At 37.7% G+C, this 26,448-nt stretch overlaps 1 protein-coding gene across 1 annotated transcript in view; it reads left to right on the forward strand.

Annotated features, from left to right (window-relative positions):
- Positions 1-26,448, forward strand: part of LOC113237618 (hemocytin) — a 175,900-nt gene that overhangs the window by 13,987 nt on the left and 135,465 nt on the right. The window contains exons 9-22 of the mRNA XM_026474216.1: positions 847-1,010; positions 1,768-1,925; positions 4,820-4,965; positions 6,278-6,419; positions 8,433-8,606; positions 8,952-9,053; positions 10,777-11,011; positions 12,851-13,046; positions 14,704-14,896; positions 18,425-18,513; positions 18,966-19,185; positions 19,453-19,623; positions 21,279-21,412; positions 22,544-22,662. Of these exons, the coding sequence (XP_026330001.1) occupies positions 847-1,010; positions 1,768-1,925; positions 4,820-4,965; positions 6,278-6,419; positions 8,433-8,606; positions 8,952-9,053; positions 10,777-11,011; positions 12,851-13,046; positions 14,704-14,896; positions 18,425-18,513; positions 18,966-19,185; positions 19,453-19,623; positions 21,279-21,412; positions 22,544-22,662 (2,243 nt within the window). The remainder of the gene's footprint in view (positions 1-846; positions 1,011-1,767; positions 1,926-4,819; positions 4,966-6,277; positions 6,420-8,432; positions 8,607-8,951; positions 9,054-10,776; positions 11,012-12,850; positions 13,047-14,703; positions 14,897-18,424; positions 18,514-18,965; positions 19,186-19,452; positions 19,624-21,278; positions 21,413-22,543; positions 22,663-26,448) is intronic.

The raw sequence follows: 26,448 nt of genomic DNA on the forward strand, positions 1-26,448 counted from the left end.
GAATTCACGCGCACTCTCGGGAATTGCCGAAGCTAATGTATCGTTTCACTTCTTCACTTCGTCTAGACACTCAAAAGAAGGGTATGCCACAGTACTTTGCTTAGGTGGCGAAAATTGGCTAGATAACACCGTGTAATAGCAACAGGATTTACTTATTTATAATTAATTTGACTTTTATATATTATTCACATAAAATTTCAATTTATAATTTGAATAATATTATTAATATGCATAGGTAAATAAAAACTAAAAAAATATCTTTTATTATATTTTTATATTTTATTACCTTTCGTATTTATTTATTTTCGATAGCTAGCTGATTATCGTATTTCCGGCACCCTCTAGGTTATAGCTGAAAATCAGCCGTTTGTTCCCGAGTATACACTGACGCTGAGCTATGGCTTTTTTGCACTGCTACAGCACATATACATTACTGGATGTTAGGCAGTGCTGCAACTCTGCTGTTTTTTTTTTTTAGTAAATTACATTTATTACATTCTGTTATGTATGAGAGTCTGTAGACCCAAATAAACGTTTTATCTATTCTGCCTATCGTATACACAAAATTGTCATCAAGTTCATTATGCTATGTACAATTTAAAAAAAATCACTTCCGTTCCCTTCCGAAGTAAATAGAGTTAGGGTCACCATGTATATTACTAAAACCTAATATACGCTTGTACGTATACTCTGCATTCATTTCCTTCGCAAAGAAGGCAGACAAAAATGCAAAACAAGAGACGAGTACTTTCAGTAGGTAGAGACCTTTTCACAACAGTCGAATAGTCATAGAAGATCTAAACAGTCTACGAAAAGAAGTAATAAAAATCTGACAATATTTTTCAGTTTTCCCATTCCGGAACCTCATACTCGTACTATAACTCTTCAAGCGGAACTCAGACGGGCGGAAGTGGCACTATGACGCTTTTGCAGAATGTTACACCCAAAGGAGGAGAATGCATGGCTACTCCTGGCGTATCTTCTTATACTTTTGACAATCGCTATTACAGGTAAAATGTGGTTTGTCTTACTTTTGACCCGTATCATTGAATATCATTGTGGTCAAACATCGTGACATTTAATCATCGAGTATATAACCAGAAATAGAGACGAAATGTCATTTACTAAACTATTCTGCCAAATCATTACGGTGACAACTGCGCCTCGATTGGCCAGCCCAAATTCGAAACTATTGACAGGTGTCGTCAATTATTTCACTTCAAATGTACCACTTTAACTTGAGCATTGTATATTTAATATTTAATTACCGATGAAATGTCATTCCGTTTGTTTTGTAATTAGATATTTTGCTGTTTTTCCCATACCACCGAATGGAACAGCCCCCCAGAGTTAGAGATATTATCTTTATTACAATAAATACAGAATATTTTTGGAATATACGGAGACGTACACCCAGGTCAGTTGTTCGCGGTGTACTATTTCTGTTTTCTAATGTGTGATTTCAGCGCAAATGAGAGTTGATATTTATAAGTAACATAAGGCCCATTTGCCTGATGAGCTACCAGGGAAGGATGGCCCTTGTTTCGTGTCTATTTCTGGTTATATACTCGATGCATTTAATAAACTTAAAAATTTAATATTTATTTTTGTTTTAGTTTTTCATTTGTACTTTGATATCGCACATACTTTTTGGCCAACCCAATACTAACACAAGCATAGCAACTTCGCATGTTACAACCAAATATTCATAATGGCACTGAAAGTTATATTTATTCTTGTGACTTGGTTCTTAACGTATTTTTGCAGCTACCATTCCACATGCCCACATATACTGGTCCGCGACGCAAGAGACCGTACGTACAGCGTAATAGTGCAGCGGGGTGTCTGTCCAGAAAAAGTCCATTGCCCCGGCGCCAAGTTGATCGTCTTTTTGGAGGACATACGCTACGCATTCAAAGTTGGCGGTGAGATACGATCATAAAATCTACCTTTGTTCTCACTGCCTTGGGTTGGCTGTAAGAGATCTCTTTTAAGGATAAGTCCGCCTTTGCTCACTTTTTCTATAATTAAGTTTTCTGATGTATTTTTGGTGCAATAAAGAATACATATATAAAAAATCATCTATGTTAGTTATAGACTTCTGAAAAAAAAAATCATTTGCCATAAATGCCCAAAACAACTGCCTCTGCAGGCCACGGGCCAGTCTCAGCTCTATTTTGATGACTGTGGCGGCAAGGTATGACTCGCCATGCATGCGCCATTTTGCCCAAGTACTAATCAGCAGAAATTAACTTTTTCACAAAAAAAGTCGTTAAAAACCAATACAATAATCAGCAACAAGCACCAGAAAAATTCGCTGGTTAGTTCAGTGGCTTAGTCGGCGTAGCGTCTGACACGGTTTGCTAGAAGACGTTGGTTCGAATCCAGCCAGATCGAAGGGATTTTTTCTAAGTATTTGATCTTTGTATTAGTAATAATAACAAACTATTGAAGTAATTTCACAAAAACATTATTAAATGTCGTAGTGGTGAAACATCCTTCATTACAATAGGAATTACCTTTTCCTGTTCTGTTCAGGCACTAATTTATTAAGACGTAGGTACACTAACAACGATAATAATAATAACGCACACACTCAACATAGTTCCACACTAGGGAAACCCTGTGTCGCGGGTGCCATGGACACACACATAGACATCCACAAATTACACCCAAACTTACGAGAGAAATAAATATAGGCCATAAAAATATTTCTACCGGCCCGGGAATCGAACCTGCGACCTCTGCGTGGCAGTCCGGCATGGTAACCATTCGCTCACGGAGGCAGTAAAGACATAAGAATTCTCTTATTACTAACCAATTTATAAAATAAATTAAAAAAAAAACACTTATATGCAGGTTTGAGGGTTATCACAAACTCGAATTTTCGTTACACCGAAAACCGAATTATAACGAAGCCGTTATTCTTTCAAGATATGTTGGATGTTTGTCGGAAAGACACGATAAGGTTCGGTTAGGTTAGGTTAAGTTAGGTTTAAAATAAAAACATTTTCCTCTTATAATTTACTTTCGAAGTTATGAAAATTCGAATGAACGTTATTTCTGGAAAATGTCATTTCGGACTACAGATAGGTAACCAGGTTTGAGATTGCGGTAAAGTTACCATGGAAGACAATCGCACATATGGTATTTTGTGTCAAGTACTTGTTTCGGTCTTTACAAAATTCTTTGAGTGGCCACGATGTTGATAACGAAATTACCATCATTCCATCATACCATCAAACGAGACTAAAGGCGCCTTCGAATTAGTCGCTTATAGAAGCACTAGTCCCTTTGTTTAAGTACTTAACTAAAAAATGTAAACAATCTTGAGACGTGTATTGGATGAAATATACATTTATAAAATGATTTTTACTCACCTTCAAATACAAAATACAAATACTTAGCTTCATATGAAATTGCATGCCTTTTTTTTATACCAATTGATTTGTAAAGTATAAGTTCAATACAAAGATATATCAAAATTGTTTACATTACAAACAAATGGACTATACTAATTTACATACAATATTTAGAAGCGCAGTTGCAGCATCACAATTAGTGAAAAACGCGCGTGACGCGGTAATTAAAAAAAATTGGAAAGGCTTTCTTTCTCATTAGAAATTTGCGCGCAAAAGCGTTTTTTGCACGCTAGCGTGGAAAAGGTTTTTGACATTCGAACTTATCGATGGACTGTGGTGCACCTTACTTTTTCTTTCAATAAAAAAAAAACATAATGACACGTTCAACTACGCCATTTGTCGTACATTATTTGTGTAATATAAATCCGATGGTTTTTTTTATTCTTATTATTGTCGACATTGATTTGACAACGATAACTAAATTGGTTTATTAAATTGTTTTGTTATAGTTCAACTGTTTTTCTTTTATCTAACATTTTCCTCACTATAGTGAGGTGAAAAGTTTTGAGTTTCGCTCGGCAGCAAAGTTGTTTTGCGTGTCGTGACTTGAAATCCTCGATACGCTCAGGAATCTGTTTTTCTTCCTTCCAATGTCTAATCTAATCTTAGTATCCTTCGCTTGCTCAGGTTTCAATACAAGCACTCGCGTTAATCAACAATTTTGCAGCCTTGCATAACAAATAACCAGACATCCTCAAGAAAGTAGATAGTGACAACGTGTTTAAAACCAAGTTGAGGTCTCTCTTGTTAAGTAAATGTTATTACAATGTGGGAGACTTCATGAACTCTCCTATAAGCTAAAAGAGTCCAGTCTTAGATAAGTAATTTTAAGTCTATGTAATACTATGATCTAAAGTTTATTAATGATAATTTTAAGATCCTATATGTATTAGTTTCTAAATGTCATTATTATTATTTTTATTTTTACAATTTTAATATTACGTTTAATAATAATTAATTGCTGCATCCCAAAGGGGTATGTATGTACTTATTACTTATGTAATTTTTGTACCTGCATTGTTTGCAAATAAATAAATAAAAATAACTATTTTTATACCGGTTAATGTCCTATTAGAGCTTAGCGATTTTTTTTTTGTTTCGTTTTTTTTTCTTTCAACCGTGACATTGGCAAAATCATCACTTCTCATAATGAAGCCATAAAAATAAAAAGTGAAGTGAAAGGGAAATTCAAAAATTATCGAATGATTGCAAAATTTTCAACATAGCCAATGAACAATTAACTAAAGTTTGATTTTTATTTTTTTCAAGTTTTTCAGTTATACTTTAATACTGCACGGATATTGTATTTTACAAAGTACCAGGTGAAGATGAATCTAAAGTTGGCTTAATATTTATCTATATATTTATTTATAAATATGTTTCCTTGGTATCATCAGATGACGGGTCCGTGGCGTTCCGCAGCAGGCGTGGCGCGATCCCCATCCCGGCGTCGCTGCCCGGCATCAGGGTCTCGAAGTCTGGCGGTTTCATCAACATTGACTTTGACGCGCAAGGGGTTGCCGTGCGCTGGAATGCTCTCGCGGTATCTGTTTATTTTCACAATTATTGTAAACTTGAATAATCTCAATCTTAATTTTTTCGATCGAAGATAAAGTTAATTATAATAAATTCGAGGCTACTCATTCTGTCTTGAAGTCGATAACCAGGCAACACCGAAGGCGTACGTGGGCTGTCATGCCACTATAGATATAAGTGACTGTAGATACAATTAATCAGCTGCTTTTATTTAGACTTAGAGTCTATATTGTTGTAGCGCTTTTCGTGGACGTAAAATAATACTAAGTTGATCGGAAATATCGCTATGTTTTTAAGTAACTGACCACAGATTCTTAATTTAACAAGGTTGTACAGCACTTTATGTAAGTGATTTACTCCTATTGCCTTTCGGATTTATGAACAGACTGAGTACCGACCATACCTTCGACTCTACTTTTTATTAGCGGGGTAGGATGTGATGGAAACAGCTGGTGGTTGATTGGTCACAAAATAAATCAAAATGAATACTCTTTACATTCAAAATACTGAAAATTAGACATTGCAATAATTTACTTCGTGTGAATAATTATTTTAACTATCTACAATAAAACAAATTTACATTTGGTTTGTTATTTCGTCAACCTTTCCTTTGAATTAAACTAATATTGCAATTTTACAATTGTAAATAGCGCCATCTACTTGTCGCCAATATTCTATACTATATAATGCTATCTAATCACATAGGATACTATTTATTATGTGCTAGGAATGAGTTATTACATTTACTTACTATAATATAAATATATATTCAATCATCAAAATCAACCCGTGGCCCGCCAAGCTTTTATGTGCGGCTCGAAATATTATTATAAGGAAAGTGATTTTTAAAACTGTGGATTTGTAAGTTTTATAATCTTGAGCGCGACATTTTAGGTTTTCTGCTTGGATTTATTTAGGTTTTGTATTTTATTTATAACATGAGGAATAAATATGTAAAACCAGGTTTGTTATTACTAATTATTAATTCTATGTATGAACTTTTTGTGCAATTGAATAATGGTGCCATCTAGTGTTAAATAACGGAACTCCTAAGCCAAACTTCTTGTGTAACTGATTTAAATCTGGGAATCCTATTTTAAACATCAACTTTTGGTCCGCTTGTTATCTACTCGGATAACGACTCACTTCGACTAGTTTATTACTCCGTGGAGACTCGTTCAAAACAGGCTCGATAGTCTATGCGGCGTCTGAGTTAAGGGTAGATTAGGAAAAAGCAGTCAATCATTACGAACAAAGTAATTGTTTTACTGGTAGGCCACCCATCCGCAAGAATTTAAACAAATTAATTTTCTTTCTAGAACTTCGTAACAGTAAGCGTAACAGCGCGACAATGGAACACGACGGAAGGTCTGTGCGGCACGTTGAATGGCGACCCGAATGACGACTTCACGACTACTCCAAACGTGTTTGCTTCGTCGTGGCAATTTAACGAGATTGGCGGTAAATATCGACTTGTTTTCCTCTGTGGCCTCCCGTACACAACGTACTGCTTGGCATCTCTTAGGACAGAGGCTCCCAAAGTTTTTGTCTTGTAGACCACTTGGCCAATATTTTCAGTTCTGCGTAGGCCCCTGCCTTTTTTTAGATAAGGATTTTTTTTTACAAACTTCAAAGGTGTTTTGAGAGCTGACGCAGTTCTACTCAATTCGATATGTGGACTATAGAGTGAGAAACTTTATTAAAAAAATCTAACCGAATATATTTTTTTGGAAAAAGTTTTGATCACGACCTGCTTAAGTGGTCAAAAAAAATTGCCAAGCGGAGTATGGTCCCCCGTAAGACGTACTATCCATATTCCGTGTACGTTAGACGCATTCTGGGCAACAGTAAACCACTTTGAGAATCATCGTCTTAGTGAATGAGTTTAGCCAAAGATTTCCATTTCTCTTTTGGGACTGGTTAGATTTCCATTTCTCGCTGAACAGTCTAATGATAATTCACAATTAAAGCAGCGAGTCGGAAAATATTCTGTGGGGGCCGAGTGCAAGTGAAGTAGTGATTGTATTGCTGATTATATAAATCAATTCCAAATATTAACTTTCATCATAAAATAGACATATTTATTTCCTTTATTGCGTTGTAAACTGCGCTGCAGTCCATGACAAAGCTGAAGTTACTGAACGAAAACGATGGAGCCAATAAAAAGGTTATTTCGCCCGTGAAATCCTCTTCAATCTCGTTATTCTTTAAGTAGCTTTTAGCTATACAAGTTTATTTTATGCACGGATTTATATATTTCATAAACTGGATCCGCACTTCGATATACCAATATTACTACACCTTATTGGGTTATGTTAAGGTCAATGTTAAGTAAAGGTTAAAAACCGATACACGTGAGATAGCTCGAAGTAATGGTCAGTCCTTCTTTAACGAGTTGCTAACGCTAAATAAAATCATCTTAGGTTAGACATTACCTATCTATATGTCTATTAACTTTTTTAAATTTTGGTTAAATAAAATTAGCTTAAAGGTATTAAGTTTTTACTCTAATCATATATCAACAATGAAACCTTCCATTATGAAGTAGCATATCAAAGAAGTATACTAATTTGTATTATGAAATAATATTACTAGTGTTGGTCATCCATAGAAGCCTCTCACTAGGTTCGTTTTATGAACTTAGTTCGCGGTCGAGTTTAACATACAAGTCCGTGATTTTATAATTCATGCTAAATAAAACTTCTAAAGATGTTTCTAAACGTAGAACATAATAAGAGTCCTCAAAATTATGTTTTTCCAATTTTTCGGGAATTTTTACGAAAAAAATTCCACCATTTGAAATTTTTCCGAAAATTATCCAATAGTACGTATATTATATGAGTTCGACATAACGCCCATGTCTAAGTTTGACGTATCTATGTTTCATGTAGTTCCTGTTATTTTTGTACTTTCATCATTGACTTACAATTATATGGACGTCGGGTCCGCGCTAAAAAGTGTCCGCACTTGTAAGGCGCTAAAATCGTATACAGAGCGCGACACTCCGCTTTAGTCTTCATTTGTTCTACGGACAGCGCGATACTGCGATGACATTACAATTTAAATTTCGAATAGGTTGACTTGGGACATTTTTTTTGTGGTTTTTGTATTAGACCCGTCGTCCATTTATTTGTAAGTCAATGACTTTCATGCGATAAAAGCACTTTTGACAAATTTATGAGTTTTTATTCGGTTTACAAAACTGAATACAATTCCAAAATAAGGCGAATGCGTTTGATACACATGATAGGAAACGAATGTACCTTACTTGACGTGAAGGCAATAATCAAATTACATTAACAAAAAGTGCATAAATGACAGTAATAAAAATTTGCATCTAATACCAATAGAACTTTTATTACGTAAGAAAATAATATTTTCGGACGCCAAACAAAGTTTCCCTAAAAGAGTGCAGCAAATAGCTTAATTTATTTTTTATTCCTAAAATATGTCTCACTAAAGTGCTACTTTCAGAGGTGTGCACAAATGACTACACGGAAAGAAATACGTCGGTTAAAGTTAAAAAAGAAGCGCTAAAATTCTGCACGACGCTCCTTAACAAGGAGAAGTTCAGGAAGTGCTCCAACTTTGTGGACGCGTCCATGTTCCTGGAGACCTGTCAATTAGATTACGCTGATTGTCTTTCAGGTAAGTAGGAATATGAATTGTGAGACTCATCACCAACCCATTGTGTCACACTGCTGGGTACGGGTCTCCTCTCAGGGGAGAATTTAGGCTATAGTCCGTCACGCTGTTTCAATGCGGGTTGGGAACCTTCTTCAAAGTGCAGGTTGCATCACGATAATGCCCTTCACCGAAATACTCATGGTAAATTTCGCATATGAATTCCGAAAAACTCAGATTTGCGAGTCTGGTTTTGAAATCACGACCTTTGCTTGAGATGTGGTGGGTCAAACCATTAAACTACCACGGCTTCATGAAGAAAAATCTAATAATTTTAACGAGAACATAAATTACTACTTTATGTTACAGATCCTGAAGATTGCGCTTGTAAAACTGTATCCTTGTACGCTAGTGAGTGTCTAAGGCACGGCGTAAACGAAATGGTCACCTGGCGAGATGATGACACTTGTCGTAAGTAGGAATTAATTTTGTCTCATAGTTGTTTGGTGTTCTGTCCTGACTCGGCATTTTAAATAGTAAAAAAATAGTGTAATAAAAAAAACATGTTATACCTGGTTTCGACACCTCCTACGTAAAGTATCGTATGTCGAAATTGCCAAGTTTACAGGGAAGCATTTTAAAGTTCTGAATTCACTGAAACGAGCATAACACGACAAAGCTAATCTAATAGATCATCTAACCGATATGTAGGATTTTAGAATACTCTGTGTGAGTAACCGTTTGCCGAATAAAACTGAAAAATGCTAAAGCCACCTGTTATGCTCCTTTCAGTGGATTCAAAACTTTAAAACACTTCCCTGTAAACTTGGCAATTTCGACATACGATACTTTACGTAGGAGGGGTCGGTTTAGTCTATCGCAGTGCATGTCAGTGAATGTGTGATATACCTTCAATATTTGTGTGGTTACGTACAGCATTGAATTTATTGTATTTTTAAGACGGTTAGTTACCAACACCTGAAAAATAAACATCAGTAACATTTAACATTAACATTTAATATTTCGCACTGTTAATACAATAGTGTATAAACTCAAAAAGTGGACTTTCTCAGGATCGATAAAAACGAATTGCTCACTTCCCGCAAAAATATTATTAAAATTTATATGTTTATTATAGACACTTAAACAATTTATCAAATATATTTAACAACAAAATGGAAAAAAACAATTTCATGTTTTTGAATAAGGATTATTTTGGCCACAGCTAGCTCACATAAAGTGTGTGTCATTTTGAGTTAAGTAGATATCTTTTGATTGTTTCTTACAATATTCTAACGACGGTTTTTTTGACGTGAAGAGAATCAAATTTTATGTTCAGTAATGATATAATATTAAATTTCACATATTTTGAGTTACAGCACTATTGTAATAGCAGTGCGATTTTTCTTTTGTAACACCACGTATATGAGGTCCACCGCATGTTCAAAAGCCGTTCCCGCGAATCATATGACACGGTACTCGCCGTCCTCTCCCGTACATCCGAAGGTAAAAATGTCTTCAACCTTTCTACCTGTTGCCAGCTCACCGGCCTAACTGCTTCCACGCAAATGTGGCATACCCGGGCAATGCCACAATTACCAATTATACGGACACGCGGCCGGCATTTGCCGCACGCAACCCCTTTACGTTAAATGCGTAGGGGACCTCAGCCTGCTCTAGGCCTAAAGATAGGTCCAAGTGCACCGAGCCTCCACCGCCGTGGATAATCCCTTGCAATAATGGCCCTACGCCCGCCGCTCCGAAGTCGATCATAAAACTACATCAATAAAAGCCGTTGAATATTTGGAGTCTCCAAGCGTCTTTCTTCACCCTCCCTCGCTTCGTATACACATTACACATTAACATATTTAAAACGTTAACAATACTTAATTTAAGTTTTTATTTACAACATTACTTTTACACTTATAAAATTCTTTCACTCCATCAACTACTCCCTCACACCCTCGTGATAACGGTTACCGCGTCGCGATTACGAGGTAACCTCCTGTAAGGACAGAGTCGCTATTCTGCCCTTACAATATTTATATACCAAATATTTGGCCTAATACAAAACAAAGTATATTTATTTTTATAACCGACTTCTAAAAAGGAGGACAATTCACTGGAGCAAGTGAAATTTAGGTACGAAAGCGTTCGAATATCCGACCACTACTAAATAATAAACGTTCCACAGCGGTGGTGTGCCCCGACAGCAAAGTGTACAAATGCGGTACAGAATCTCAGCCAAGCTGTGCGTCCCCCCTGGCATCTACAAAGCCTGAAGGATCAATCTGTGTGGAGGGCTGCTACTGCCCCGAAGGCTTACTGCTAGAGGAGTCTCGGTGTGTCAGCAAAGAAGAGTGCCATTGTCGCTTGAGGAACAAAAGTTTTAAACCTGGAGAGAAAGTTCGTCAAGATTGTAATGAATGGTAAATTCTTATTCTATTAAAAATCGATTTATAATAAGTGGAATAACCACCATTCGCCTTGATTTTAATCACCCTGAACAGGAACACAGTAATGCTGGCATTACTGCTTGGCGGCAGAAATAGGTAAAATAAGGTCGCAGTCTTCCCTGGACGAACTCTAATTTTTAACCGACTTCAAAAAAAGGAGGAGGTTCTCAATTCGACTGTATGTTTTTTTTGTGATGTATGTTACGCGATAATTCCGGTATTTGTGAACTAATTTTCATGATTCTTTTTTTATTGGAAAGATGGTACCTCCATTGTGGTCCCATTGAATTTTGAACAAAATCATCCACCTCTAAGGGCTGTTCACGCATGAAGATTAATTTTTATAAATAACGCCTAAATTTTAGTGTAATGAGCAATTATTTTAATGGTTGATTTTGTTATTCTTTAATTCAAGGCGTTTTCCTCTCAATGCACTTTGAGTAGTGAGAACCAATTTTTATTATCTCCTGCCTCAAGTCCCGTATAGTGGCGAACTAGTGGATGAATCCGGATTCCCGCACTTTCCGGTAACCGATTTCAATTAAACTTGGTAATTATATGTAATTCTACTAGTTACAACTGTTACTACTTACAAATAAATAATAAAAAAAAATAGCTTTATTTGACGTGCAAAATACATATTTTTCAAACATTGAATACAGAAACAAAAAAAGTGAAATAAAAAAAATATTTAAATCTGAGTTCAAGTCAACCTGGATCGAAGAAGGTTTTTTTTTATTTTGTTCGATCTTTGTATCAAAATTACAACAACAAATTATACTTATAAATAGTACACAAAAAACAACAGTATGATGAGTGATTTGAGTACACTACATAAAATTGCCAATGAACTGTTTGACGATGGCTTACTAGAAATGTTGCTGTTCAGAATTCCGACTCGGTCTGTGCGTAATCAAAGATTATTCGGTACCCCTTTTTAAAAGGCGACATTTTTAATCGCGGTGTAGGTGAATAATGTATTCTTTTTGTTCTTTTTTCTTATAATAATTATTACTAATTAATTTAGCGTTCGTTTGAGTATATCTACTTTTGAATGTTGAGCACGGTTACAATTGGGCACAGATATGACTATTGTAAAAATGTTTAAGTATTTTTTTCTCATCGAGTATATAACCAGAAGTAGTGACGAAATAAGCAAAGAGCATTGGCCCATTTGGTGCTAATCTCTTTTAAATATCAACTCTCGTTTGCGTTGAAATCACAAATTAGAAAGCTGAAACAGTACGGCACCAACAACTGACCTGTGTGTACGTCTCCGTATATTCCAAAAATATTCTGTATTTATTTTAATAAAGATAATATCTCTAACAATGGAGGCCTATTTCATTCGGAGGTGGGGGAAAACAGCAAAACATCTAATTACAAAACAAACAGGATCACATTTCATCGGGAATTTAATATGTAATTTTTCAATTTTCGTCTATTATAGCAAAGCTCAAGTATCTTATCTGGTCGATTTAAAGTGAAACAATTGACGACACCCGTCAATGTTTCGAAATCGGGCTGGTCAATCAGAGCGCAGTTGTCACCGTAATAATACGGCAGAAATGTTTTCAAACAAATTAAATGATATTTCGTCTCTATTTCTGGTTATATACTCGGATGTTTTTTTTCTATTTTGTTTTCGTCTGAAGTCTGTTATTGTACCATAAATAAAATAAAAAATTGCAATTTATGGGGTTACACTTTTGCGCTGATAGCCTCAATTACCTTAGTTCGCTGTTAATTAATTTCTTTTCGGAATCTATTATTTTTTTACTAGATTTAATAACATGGACCTATTTTTGTCAGCACCTGCGAAGCTGGCCAATGGAAGTGTTCGACTACAGCTTGCCGCGCTCGTTGTTCGTCTATTGGCGACCCACATTACACCACCTTCGACGGCCTTAAATATGACTTCATGGGACACTGCACCTATACCCTTATGACCGGTGACAACATCACCATTGACGTGGAAAATGTCGCTTGCTCCGGGGCTGTTAGTGAGGTAATGCTTTTTAACTGATTTTAAAAATACGAGAATGTTCTCACTCGTTTGTATATGTTGGATTACTGTACTTTTGTTGGAAGGGTGGTACCTTAATAGTGTACTCATTCAATTTTGAAGAAAATATGCTACATCTATGGGTGGGAAATTAGGGGATGAATCGGGTTCATTGGATTTCATCCACTTCCCCTTTAACCGATTTTCATAAAACTTAGCAAATAGATACATCTAGATAGATACATCCCACAAACTTTTGGATTCGGTTTTTTTAAATAAAAAACTTATGAGTACTTTAAATTTTTATTGAATTGATATTCAATTATTTTTTGTGAAATTACTCCACTAGTTTGTTATAATTTGTTCGAATCCGGCCGGATCGAAGGAATTTTTTCTGAGTGTTCGAATTTTGTATTAACAATTATAACAAAGTAGCGGAGTAATTTCACAAAAAATAATTGAATATCAATTCAATAATAATTTAAAATACAGTGAATAGCGACATCTCTCGCCAGGACTGGTAACTGGTAACTAACTGGGTGATAAATCTTTCATAGATTTCTCATAGATGGCGCTACGACTAAAAAGTCGTTGAAAAAACCAAATACAAAGACACGACGCAAGCACATAGAAAAATTCGTGAGGTCCGCTGGTTCGTTCCGTGTCTTAGTTGGTATAGCGTCTGGCACGGTAAGCTAGAAGACGTCGGTTCGAATCCGGCCGGATCGAAGGAATATTTTCTGAGTGTTCGAACTTTGTATTAATAATTAAAACAAGTTATAAGTAATTATTAAAATATCGCCATTACTTGTAGTTGACGAAGGACTTAGGCTATGATTTGTTAAATTCGGACATACTCGTACAATGTTCCATGATTGATCAGTACTTGTTATGTTTCTCAGATTTTCGGCGCTTTAACCTGGAACTCGTTTCCAATTCTATGATTTTTTCGTGTCTTATCATTCTTAGGGTCGTATTCCAGAACTCTACTCAATCCTCAAGTCAAGACTTGAGTATGATTTCAAACACTGGAAATACGACCCTAATGGCAAGGACTTGAGTATGATTTGTAGTGCTTTAAATCATACTCAAGTCCTGACTTGAACATTGAGTAGAGTTCCGGAATACGACCCTTAAATTTCGGACACTTGAGTACAGAAATTAGAAAAATAAAAAGTAGTTCTTGAAATTTTATATAAGCATAAAAAAGGTACCGAAGAAATTATTATTGTTATGTTACTTATAATTCAAACATCCGATTATAATCATAGAAATACAGTCTGTTTTTTTTTTTTATATTTGGTCGATTTGATTCGCAGATGAAAGAAGAAAGTTTTTAAAGTCTTTGAATGCAGTATTTTTTTTACTTTTATAATATCAAGTGATGGGACGAACAAGTCGTGCACCTAGTGATAAGCGACACGCCTATCATTAACAGTTTTAGTGTCACTCGGAGCTTTAAATCGCAAAGATCTTATGGGCACTACCACTGCGCTCGTCGCCTTGATACATAAGTTGACAAGTCCCATTTGCCTGTAATTTCACCAACTTTTTAATTACTTATTTTTAAAATTATTTATTAGTACGTACTTTTCCTACGTACCCCATTGCCGTGGGACGCTCTATATAAATACCATATATAACTTACTATTATTTTCAGGCAATGAATCTAACCCCTTATAAAGGCGAAGGCAAGCCATCTTGCACGAAAGCCGTTACAATCAACTACGGCGCAGTGAGCCTGCACCTCAAACAAGGCGGGTATATTCTCATCAACGGCCAAGAAGTTACTACATTGCCTGCTGTGGTCGGAGATATTAAAATTAGGGCAGCTTCTTCACTGTTTCTTACTGGTGAGTACTTTTTTTTATAGAATAATAGTAATTAAAGTATCTTACGTTATTTTAACACCTTGAAACAGAGACCCTATTAATATTTTTTTTATATCTAAATTCATGTTAAATTATTAAGAATATTAAGTTGACTATGTTTTACTACATCTCCATCGTCGGTCTCATCGTCACTTACCATCAGTTGAGATGGATGAGCACTTATTTTATCCATAAAAATACTTTTATCATATTATTAATTTTATTTAAGCGACTTCTCTCTAGTCAGCCGCTGGTAACCGTAAAGGTACCTGGCTGAATAAAGAGAAACTTTCATGGATTTCTCACAGATTTCGCTACGGCAAAGAAGTCGTTAAAAACCAAAAACGAAGATCTGCAACAAGCACACAGAATAATTCGTAAGGTCTAATGTTCAGTAGCTCAGAACGGAGAGAGTCAACTACGGTGTGGTAAAGGCGTTGGTTCGAATCCAGCCGGATCGAATGAATTTTTCTTTGAATTCGATCTTCGTTTTAATAAATTATTACAATAATTTTGTTGTTACATAAAGTGATCAACGTGAATACGTACTATTTTGTCATTTCACAGACCCTAGTCAGGGCCCTAGTGGTATGAGACGGGTGTGGCGATACAAGTTAGCAGATTGGGACGAAATGCGCCATTTCTTTGCGTCATTTCTTTGCGTCATATCCCTGGCCGGCGTGCTTTACTTCAGGAGACTCGTCGAGCCGTGCTGATGCTGTAGTCGAGGTCTTGCGTTTGGGTATGGAGTATTATATACCTTACTCTGATGTACCCAATGGACTCCAAGCTCGTCCATGGTTTAACGCTGATTGCAGTTGTGCTGAAGCACATAAACAGTCCGCGTACCAAGCTTGGGCAGATGCTCGACTACGCAAAGCTCCGAGTACTCAGAATTTGAGGAATGCGTTTGTAAGGCCTCCAAGACGTTGAAAAGCGTATAAGCATAGGGCCAAGTTCGACCATGTCCGCCGCATAGGAGCCAAGCTTGCCTCTTATCCAGCAGACAGCAAATCCTTTTGGTCCCTGGCCAAAGCGGTCGAATATAACTTTTGTCGCCCATCTTTGCCACCTCTGCTGAGGCCGGCTGGCTCGCTGGCTCATACTGCGGAAGAGAAGGCGAATCTCTTTGCCTCACTCTTTGCAGAGAGTTCGCGTCTGGATGCCGCAGGGACCCTACCACCTACTTTAGTAGGTGGTAGAAGGTAAAACCTCAGGCTAACTGCACTATGGCGCCAGTTCGCATACGCCAAAAAGAGGTACTTAGAACTCTGCGAAATCTAGACGCTGAATAAAGCTAGCGGGCCAGATGGAATACCAGCAATAGTACTGTGCACCTGAGTTGTCTCCTGTTCACACGCTTGTACCGCCTCTCACTTGAGCCTGGTGTAGTTCCCAGGTCGTGGAAGCTTGCAAACCTGTGCCAAAAAAGGGAAGTAGAGCTGACCCTGTCAACTATAGACCTATCTCAGTCACTTCCATACTCTGCAAGACTATGGAAAGTGTACTCAATAACCGTCTCCTATCGTACCTTGAAGACAACGACCTACCCAGTGATCGCCAGTACGGATTCCGACGAGGGCGATCTACTGGGGATCTTCTTGTGTATGCTTGTTACATGTGGAGCGAGGTTATACTCTTCCGAACATATGGCGATAGATGGCCGGAGTTCCTCAGGGTTCCATACTGTCTGCGACTCTCTTTCTGCTGCATATCAATGATATGTTAATTCCAGGTACCTTTGCGTATGCTGATGACAGCACAGTTGTAGATAGGTACTTGACCAATGCAAGGGTCAGTGAGGAGGAAATCCAGTTTTGTCGAGAGTCCATGGTTAGCCGTTTAGATTTTACACTCCAGACAGTCTCCGATTGGGGCAATGCCAATCTTGTCAAATTCAACGGCACCAAAACGCAGGCGTGTCTATTCTCCACAAAACGGAGTCCTTTTGAGCTGACTCCGACTTTTCGTGATATATCCATACCGATAGACGATTGTCTCCAGCTACTTGGAATGGACCTGTCGTCCAATTTGAACTTCGGCAGATATATTGAATCCATGGCCAAAAATGCAGCCAGGAAGCTTGGGATCCTTTCCAGGGTGAGGCGTTACTTTACACCGGGACAGTTGCTTCAGCTGCACCAAGCACAAGTCCGATCGTGCGTGGAGTACTGCTGCCACCTCTGGGATGGCTCATATCATGCTACATATCAACTGGCCACTTTGGATTCAATTGACAGGCTTATAGGTGACTCGGAATTAGTGGAGGCGAAGCTGCAGAGCCTTGAACACCGCCGTAAAGTTGCCTGCTTATCGGTATTTTACAGGATATATCACGGAGAGTGTGCGATGGAATTACACGATTTAATTTCGCCTTCCCCTTTCCATCACCAGGGGACTAGGCGTGGGCTTGGGTTCCACCCCTATGTTGCGGATCTCGCACTAAGCGTTACGCTTCCACATTTATATGGCGAATGGCTATGGAGTGGAATTCCCTGCCTGCAGACTTTTTCCCTGAACGTTATGACTTGGACCTTTTCAAGGCGAGAGTGAATAGGCATTATTTAGGTGTGCATGGATGTGCATTTTAAGGATCCCTGTCGCTGCCTAGTTTAAAAAAAATACGTTTAGTACCGTTAACGATCGCCGAAGGAATGATCACTCGAACCGTGGAAGTGAGACGCTTTGCCGCACGAAATCTCATCGCAGCAATTCGCGTCGCAGTTTTCTGCGTTGCGACTTCACATCGCGCCGATTTGCAGTTTTATGTTTCAATCCTAAAATATTCAACATACGGAATATGCTGGATCTCGGCATCTCTGCCAATCACATCGCGCGGTCTATCACGCAAGCCAGTCGGATTCCGGCTTCTATTTCATTCATGAAACCTAGGCAGTCATTTCAAAATGCACACCCATTTGCAAAAGTCCGCTGTAAAACTATAGTAAAATAAGACCTAATAATGACGGCTGAAAACTCAAAATTCATCGGGGTCCATAGTATCTTGTGTGCTAATAAGTGTTGCGTATAAGGTCACAAGGCGCTTTTTTACCGGAAAAAGAAGTTTTTCTTAAGGTTGATTTTTTTTTATATTGGACCGGCTTTACTAACGATTAGTTTCACGCATCGCTACTGCTGTCCATAACAGTTGCAGTGTCACTCAGAGCTTCAAATCACAAAGATCTAAGGAGCACTGCCACTGCGTCTGTCACCCTGAGACATAAATTGACAAGTCCTGTAATTTCACCAGCACCCTTACCCTTCAAAACCGAAACGCAGTAATATTCACATTACTACGTGGCGACAGAAATAGGTAAGGTGGCAGTACTTTCCTAGACGGACTCTTTCATAAGGGGCTCTACTGCTACTCGAACATCACCTTTCGTGCGACAGCCTCTTAACGCTATGGTCGGGTGCTGCAGCCGCAGTTAAAACAGATTCCTCACCTAAAAACCTGTTTAATTTAATCGTTTTGACAGGTAATTTAACTTAATCGTATTGTTTTTTTAGTACAACTGCCTAATAAAGTGGACATTTGGTGGGACACCGTGACTAGAGTAATTATTGATGTGCCACCGGAATTCAAAGGCAAGACCAAGGTATGTAAGACTGTATAGCTAGCTTTTTTATGATATTAATAATTGACGGGACGAACAAGTCGTGCACCTGGTGGTAAGAGTTGCGCCAATGCATTGCAGTGTAGAGTGTTAAATCGCAAAAATCTGAGGGGCACTGCAACTGTGCCCATCACCGTAGGTTTTCAAGTATATAACCAGAAATAGAGACGAAATTTAATTTGTTTGAAAACAATTCGGCCAGTGCTGGTAGCTGGAAAGGCTGGTAGCTGGGTGACGAAATACTTAAGATTTCTCATAGATGGCGCTACGGCTAAAAAGTCGTTGAAAAAACCAAGTACATATCAATTCAATTAAACAAATTATTACATTGCATTTTGAAATTTTTGATTATCCCCGTCTGATCCCCTGCAACTGATCCACCGACATGTTTAAATCCCAACTGATCCTCTCTATGTTTTGCTTCCCTTATTCAGGGTCTTTGTGGAACTTTCAATATGAACCAAAAAGACGACTTCCTCACCCCCGAAGGCGATACAGAGCAATCGGTCTACGCGTTCGCAAACAAGTGGAAGACCAGGGAGTTCTGTGATGACATTTCGACGATAGAACCCGTGCACCCTTGTACCGCTTACGTGCAAAACAAAGAAGCCGCTGAGAAGTACTGCAGCAAATTGAAGAGTAATCTGTTTAAGAGTACGTAGATTTTCAACTTGATCACCATTATCATCATCATCATTATCATCAGGGCGTTAACAATGCGCCGGGCGCTTGGCCATTTTGCTTTCATTTGTTAAAGCACTTTTGGTGTATATTTATAATACCAAAGGTTCGACTTGTTGGCCACCATCGGTTGTCGCTTTTTAATCCATCTGTCATGACATCACAATGTATTTAGTATATATATTTTAAATAATTGTCCATGAAAGTGAAATTTTTAAGAATCGAACTTATTTTAACCAGGCTGTCATTGGTATGTGGACGTGGAGGCGTACTATACCTCGTGTTTGTACGACGTGTGCGCGTGCGACGGCGACGTGTCACGTTGCTTCTGCCCGTGGCTCGGCGAGTACGCCATGGCCTGCGCGCAATCAGGGGTCAACATTCAGTGGCGGTACAATGTCAAAGAGTGTGGTAAGTGGGTGCTTTATTTTCAATTTGTTAATGTTAGTCTGGTATATGCTATTAATTTTGTTGAAGTGGCATCATGGACTCTGATTCCCATTGGGATAGACGGTCGCCACTTTCGATCGATCCTTACAAACTTCTCATGCTTCTCTTACTTTTATCAATCTCTTTATACAAACCTTATAGGAATTACGGAAGGCTTCTTTTGCGGCCATCCTCTTCTAATGTTGCCTTCCAGGTTGGATCAGTATATCTATTTCACCACTCTATTTTCATATGCCTCAGTGTCCGAACGGTTACCATGATCCTGGGTTCGATTCCCAGAACGTGTATGGCCTACATTTATTTTTCTTGTGAGTTTGGGTGTAATTTGTAGTTGTCTAAAGACACATGTCCATGGCACCCGCGATACAGGGTTTCCCTAGTGCGAGGCTATAAAAAAAATGTGTATAACACAAATAGATTAATTACTTGGTACAGGTCATTTGTAAAACTGTCATAAGTTTCTCACAGGTCCGCAAAAAAATCCTTTTAAACCCAGTACAAACAAAGATCTGCAACAGGTACAGCCGATGCCCTAAGATACCTCTAACCGACTATTCGATCTGATTAGATCAGTGTGAACATAGCTGTTAAACAAACTTAACCTTTAACCTGTAAGCCGTAAAATTCATTTTGATATGACGTCCTTATTGAATCATTTAAGTCTCTAAATAGATTGCGGACCTAAGTCGGCCGAAGCAAGTAGAGCATGTATAGGTGGGGTTACAACTCGGAGAGCGCATGTATTTGTGGTGTCTCTCCCCAGCCTACGGCACATCTTTTGTCTTGTGCTGCGTGCTCCTACACCTGAACACGCGAGGACCTGTACAACGCCACTGATAATGCTGTTTCAGTCGCTGTGTACCGGTCCTCACAATTATAAACATCAGAGTGGACACGCTGAGAAGATTGCATCATTAGTGAATGACGATTTAAGAACCTTTAAAGCCAATTTGATCCTTAGTTACATTACGTAAATTCTAATTTCAAAACCTGGAATTCCTTTACGCTTTACTGTGGAATGCATAAAAAAGATCTTAGAACCAAAATATATTAATATATAGATAAGTTAGTTACTACAATTGTCAATGTACTACTAGTACATACTTCAAAATAACAAGTATCTTCCAAGGGGTGGAGTCCTGGTGACCTGAAATACAGATCATACGTCTAGTTTAGGCACCAGTCTCCCACAGTATAATTTATTGTTTTATGTATTTTATTATGGATATTATGCCAATGTATTTTGTATATTGTGGTATTATTATTATTATTATTATTATTATTATTTCCGTATTTATTTTAAACTCTCGCCTCTCCCAAGGCCTAAAAAATTAATTTTGAATTTTTATTATTTTTATTATTATTATTATTATTATTATTAAAAGGTTAGCTAGAGTCGTTTAAGCACCTTAGAGCATTGACTGTACGTAGATAAATTTATAAGCTTTGGTTACTCGATCTGTAACTCAATTGGTAAGAGCGGTTACGCCGGTTTGGCAAACAGATGCTGGTACGAGTTGGATCGAATTAATTTTTCTTTCTGTTGTTTGATCTTTACATAATAACGACCAATATATAGTAAAACTTTCTCAAATTGAACCATGTTTTTATAACAGAACTATCCTGCAATGGTGGGCAAGAATACACAGTGTGTGCGGACAGCTGTCTGCGTACTTGTACTGACCGTGCTGTTTCCAACAGCGATTGCAAGCCCAGTTGCGTTGAGGGCTGCGCTTGCCCTCCTGGACAGGTAAAATAGTATTACGATTTTAAAAATATTTAATCTTTATTATAGAAGTTGTAAAATGAGCTCCAACGTCAGGGTTTATTTGCTATAATTATAGGGACGTTCAAAAGACCCGCGAATAGGACGTCTATTGACCATGGATGTCTTATAATGTAAAATTCACTTGGTTTCAAGTTTTGAAGTTCAGAATGGGCTTCGAAAGTGTAAGTACAGAGTAAAATAAATAATCCTATGTCATTGACTTACAAATAAATGGACGGGTCTAATACACAAACCACGAAAAAAATGTCCCAAGTCCACCTATTTAAACGTAGTGACTTGTAAAGGAATATGAAAAAGCTAAAACGTTGAATTTAAATTGTAATGTCATCGCAGTACTGTCTAATTTTGCTTGCTTCGCTGTCAGTCGAACAAACGAAGACTAACCCGTGAATGACGCTCTGTGTACGATTTTAACGCCCTATAAGTTCGGACACTTTTTAGCGCGGACCCGACGTCCATATAATTGTAAGTCAATGTCCTATATATTATATTTTAGTCTGAACTTCAGAAGGGTGCAATTTCTACTTTACTGTATATATTCATAGGCCATATCATTGCCCGTCTATTCTATGAACAAAAAGTAGACATTCAGAAGTTTTTGAAGTAGTAGTGTCAAAAGTACTTAAAACTAGAAAAAATGTACGTATTTTTCTGTTTTGTTTTTTATAATATTATGTGACGGGATGAATAAATTATGCGCCTGATGGAAAGCGACACGTCTACGCATAATAATTGTAATGTCACTCAGACCTTGACATCGCAAAGACCTGAGGGGCACTGCCACTGCACCCGTCAATACTCTTAGGCTAAATTTACATTGCTGCGGAGCGGAATGGGAGCGAATTTTGTAACGAAATTGTACAAAACATAATGAATTTTAAGTCGATTGTATAACGCACAAACTGGATACGATACGGTAGGTCGGTAGATGCGAGAATTCCCGAGACTGCGGGAAAATTCTCCAGAACACGAATGATTTTGCCTGGTAAATAAAGACCTACCTAACTGAGTCGGTTCCTGAGATAATAATCTATTTCTTTTGTATAGCTTTATCTCACTCTAACATGCTCTTTTCAACTCTACTCGTTTTAGCTTCTTGACACCAACAACGTGTGCGTACCGGAGGCCCAGTGCCCTTGTTTCCATAAAGGGCTGCAGTTCAACGCGGGCTACAAAGAGACCAGGCCGGGGAAAAGGGAGAGGGAGTTATGGTGAGTTCTTATTACTGCTAAAAAATGTGAAACAGAACCTGCATTCGTTGCGGGAGTGCAATATTGTGAAACTGGCGAGATGGTAGTTTATATGACTATTACATAATACAAGGCATTAAAATACGAGGGTGGGTTTATGAAACGGCCGACAGGCGAGTTTCATAAAAACATCTCACGAGTCTTAATGAGTAATTATGTACAGTTACATATACTGCTTTATCTATACACATATTATAAGCTCTCTATGATGTGTTCAGGAACCGCGTGTTACGACTGGCGAAAAGGCGGCAAATAAAAACTTTTCTCACGCATGTCACCGTAGTTTATATTTATTTCATAGACAAAGTAGCGTCGGCCCCAACTATCACATCGTTCGATATCAAGTAACGTGTGAAATTTGTCATTTCATTTCGAATAAAACTTCATCTCAACTGATATTAGAATTGAGGTCCAATCAAATTATTTTGTTTTTCAGAGATGTTCAAATTTGAATGTAATAATATAATAGAATTTGATGTTATTAAGAAGCAGTAACACCATTTTCACAGATAAGAAATTTGTTGTAACAAAACAGTTTATTTTTATGCTGGTCGTAATTTGCTGTTTTTGAACACAGTGTGTGTAGCATAGAGTATCTTTTTGATCCTAGACGCAGAAAGGGGAGAGCTATAAGTTTGAAGCCTATGGGTGTATGTGTATATTTGTATGTCTGTGGCATCGTAGCAACCAAACGGTTTGATTGATTTCAAAGTATTTTTTTTATTTGAGGCTAATTTAATCAGGATGGTCCTTAGCTAATAGGTAGGGCGTGTAAATAACCACATTTACTATGCGTATTCTTGACTAGCTCGGGAGCTGGATCCAAAAGGAAGATTTAAAAAGGCAGTAGAGATCCACTCACCCGGGGCCTTACCATGAACTCTTATTACAATTCAGTATAATTTTGTAACGACAAAAAAGCGGGATGGTGATATACACTTCATGGTTTTGGTTTAGGTCCTAAACTGAATCGTAATAAGAGTTCATGGTAAGGCCCCTGATGATGCTAGTCGAGCGGAGATATTTATTATTATTTCCTGACAGGAAGAATTAGTGTTAGAATAAGAATGTGAAATATTTTATACGCTGCCGACCGAAGAGCAGGCCTCTACTGCGTATTCCAATAAGGTTTTAGTGCGTAATTATGATTGATGAACATTTGTTCAGCTATATAAAGATCATCAGCTCATTTCCCAGTTAGTGTAGTGGTCTTAATGATAAAACAAAAATGTATTTATTTCCAATTCTCTGATCGGATTGAAATTTGGTCTATTTTGTAAATCCGATGACAATAGAATAATATGGCAACCGGGACAGTCTGCAGTCTATCCAACTCCTCAACTACTTACAGTATAAATATTTTGGTTCATCTAGTTGGTTTCGGCGAGTTCTTAGCTTTTTTAGCCGCCTTCAAAAAAAAAGGAGATTCTCAATTAGACTGTATTTTTTTGTGTATATGGTACGCGACTTAGAATAATAACGCATAGAGACATAGTCCGCACACGCTAAGTGAGGCAAATTGAAGCGCGCCCAATGGGCCTACACGAGCAGGCGGGCCTTCAGTGCTCAAGGTCAACTTGCACCGCGAACAGCCCAAGAATTTTAGCTAAAAATGACGAAATGTGCGGTAAATGAGTGTAAAAATACGTCAGACAAACATAAAATAAATACTAACATCACATTCCACAAGGAAGCAACGCGTTTCAACTTGTATTTTTATATAAATATTCACTAAAACCGAAAATTAACCTACTACGAAAACTAGCCTACATGAATTTGATTTTTGCCTCACTTGTGACAGTTCGTTTGATATGAAACTATCATTCTATGCGTTATTATTCTAAGGTACGCGATTACTCCGGCGTTTGTGAACCGATTTTGATGATTCTTTTTTTGTCGGAAAGAGGGCACCCATTGGTCACATTTAAATTCGAAGAAAATATTCCATCCCTAAGGGTGACAAACTAGGAGATGAATCCGGATAAGCAAACTTATAAGGTCAGCTTTGTTTTATAAAAAAGTTATAATTATTTCATACGACAACTAACGGGACGAACAAGTTGTGCGCCTAGTGGTAAGCGACACGCCTATCCATAACTAAATAAATAAATAAATAAATAACGCACACACTCAACATAGCACTAGGGAAACCCTGTGTCGCGGGTGCCATGGACACACACATAGACAACCACAAATTACACCCAAACTCACGAGAGAAATAATTGTAGGCCATACAACTATTTCTCTCGGCCCGGGAATCGAACCTGGGACCTCTGCTTGGCAGTCCGGCATGGTAACCGTTCGGCCACGGAGGCAGTTAAACTACTACTTACTATCCATAAGTTGCAGTGCCACTCAGAGCTTTAAATAGCAAAGATCTGAAAGGCACTGCCGCTGCACCCGTCACCCTGAGATATGAGTTGACAAGTCCCATGTACCTGTAATTTCACCAGCATCCTTACCCTTCAAAACCGTTTTGAATTGAAGCACACATTTTTACCTCGGATATTTTTAAATATAAATTCTTCTAATTGTATCTATGGCATACACTATAAAGCTTGTTATCACGGTGAAAAGATTTGCCAACGGCGTAAGGTACTCACCGATTGTTACCCAGGGAGCATTAGTCTTATAGAAAAGGAATGGTATATCGTGCGGGGAGGCTCCTTTTATGCACCACCTACATTTTAATGTAAGAGCTACACACGTAGACTTTTAGCATCGATGCAGCCGCGCGTTTGCATCGCCTTTGCATCTCTGCTTAAATTCGCGCGTGTGTGTAAAGGTAGACGATTACCTACTGCACACTCAACACAGCCTCGCGCTAGGGAAACCCTGTGTCGCGGGTGCCATGGACACATTAAATAAATGTAGACTATACAAATATTTCTCCTGGTAAGGAAATCGAACCTGGAACCTCTGCGTTACAGTCGGGCATGGTAACCGTTCGGCCACAGAAGCAGTTATGGCTTATATTTATTGTACAAGTCATAACTGCCTCAAAATATATTAATTAGTTATATATTTATGACTTTTTTTTTTATAATATCATGAAGCAAGTGTTGTTTATTTCACTTCAGTTTAATTAACTTTTAAAAAACATTATTTTATTTTGGTATAAAAAATTTGTTGGCGTTTATTTAGTCAAGAGTAAACTACGTAATAAATAGATAGTTCCATTTCATATGGCCCCTTTTACTGATCTCTTAGAAAAATTACTCTACATTTTGTTTGATCCTTTAGGTAAAGAAGGGAAAAATTGCCCATTCGCGATCTTACAATGTGTACTCAGGATTAATAAAAGTTACACAATAATTTACTGTTTTTTCTTATAATTATTAATACAAAGATACACGACAGATACGGACACTTAGAAAAAAGTCCTTCGATCCGGCCAGATTTGAACCGACGTTTTCTAACATACCGTGTCAGACGCTGTACCAACTAAGCCCCGGAACAAACTAGCGGACCTCACCAATTTTTCTATGTGCTTATTGTCGTGTCTTTGTATTTGGTTTTTCAACGACTTTTTAGCCGTAGCGCCATCTATTAGAAATCTATGAAAGTATTTCGTCACCCAGTTAGATACCTTTACAGCTACCAGTCCCGGCTAGGGATGTCGCTATTCACTGAATTTTAAATTTTTATTGAATTGATATTCAATTTATTAGTTTTTAAATTGTTTTTTTCTTATTTCTTCCTCCTGCTTTTAGATATTCGGCATTGATTTAATATTTGTTCATTTAA

The sequence above is a fragment of the Hyposmocoma kahamanoa genome, unplaced genomic scaffold, assembly GCF_003589595.1.
Source record: "Hyposmocoma kahamanoa isolate Upper Pololo Valley unplaced genomic scaffold, ASM358959v1 93, whole genome shotgun sequence".
In the NCBI taxonomy this organism is placed as follows: domain Eukaryota; kingdom Metazoa; phylum Arthropoda; class Insecta; order Lepidoptera; family Cosmopterigidae; genus Hyposmocoma; species Hyposmocoma kahamanoa.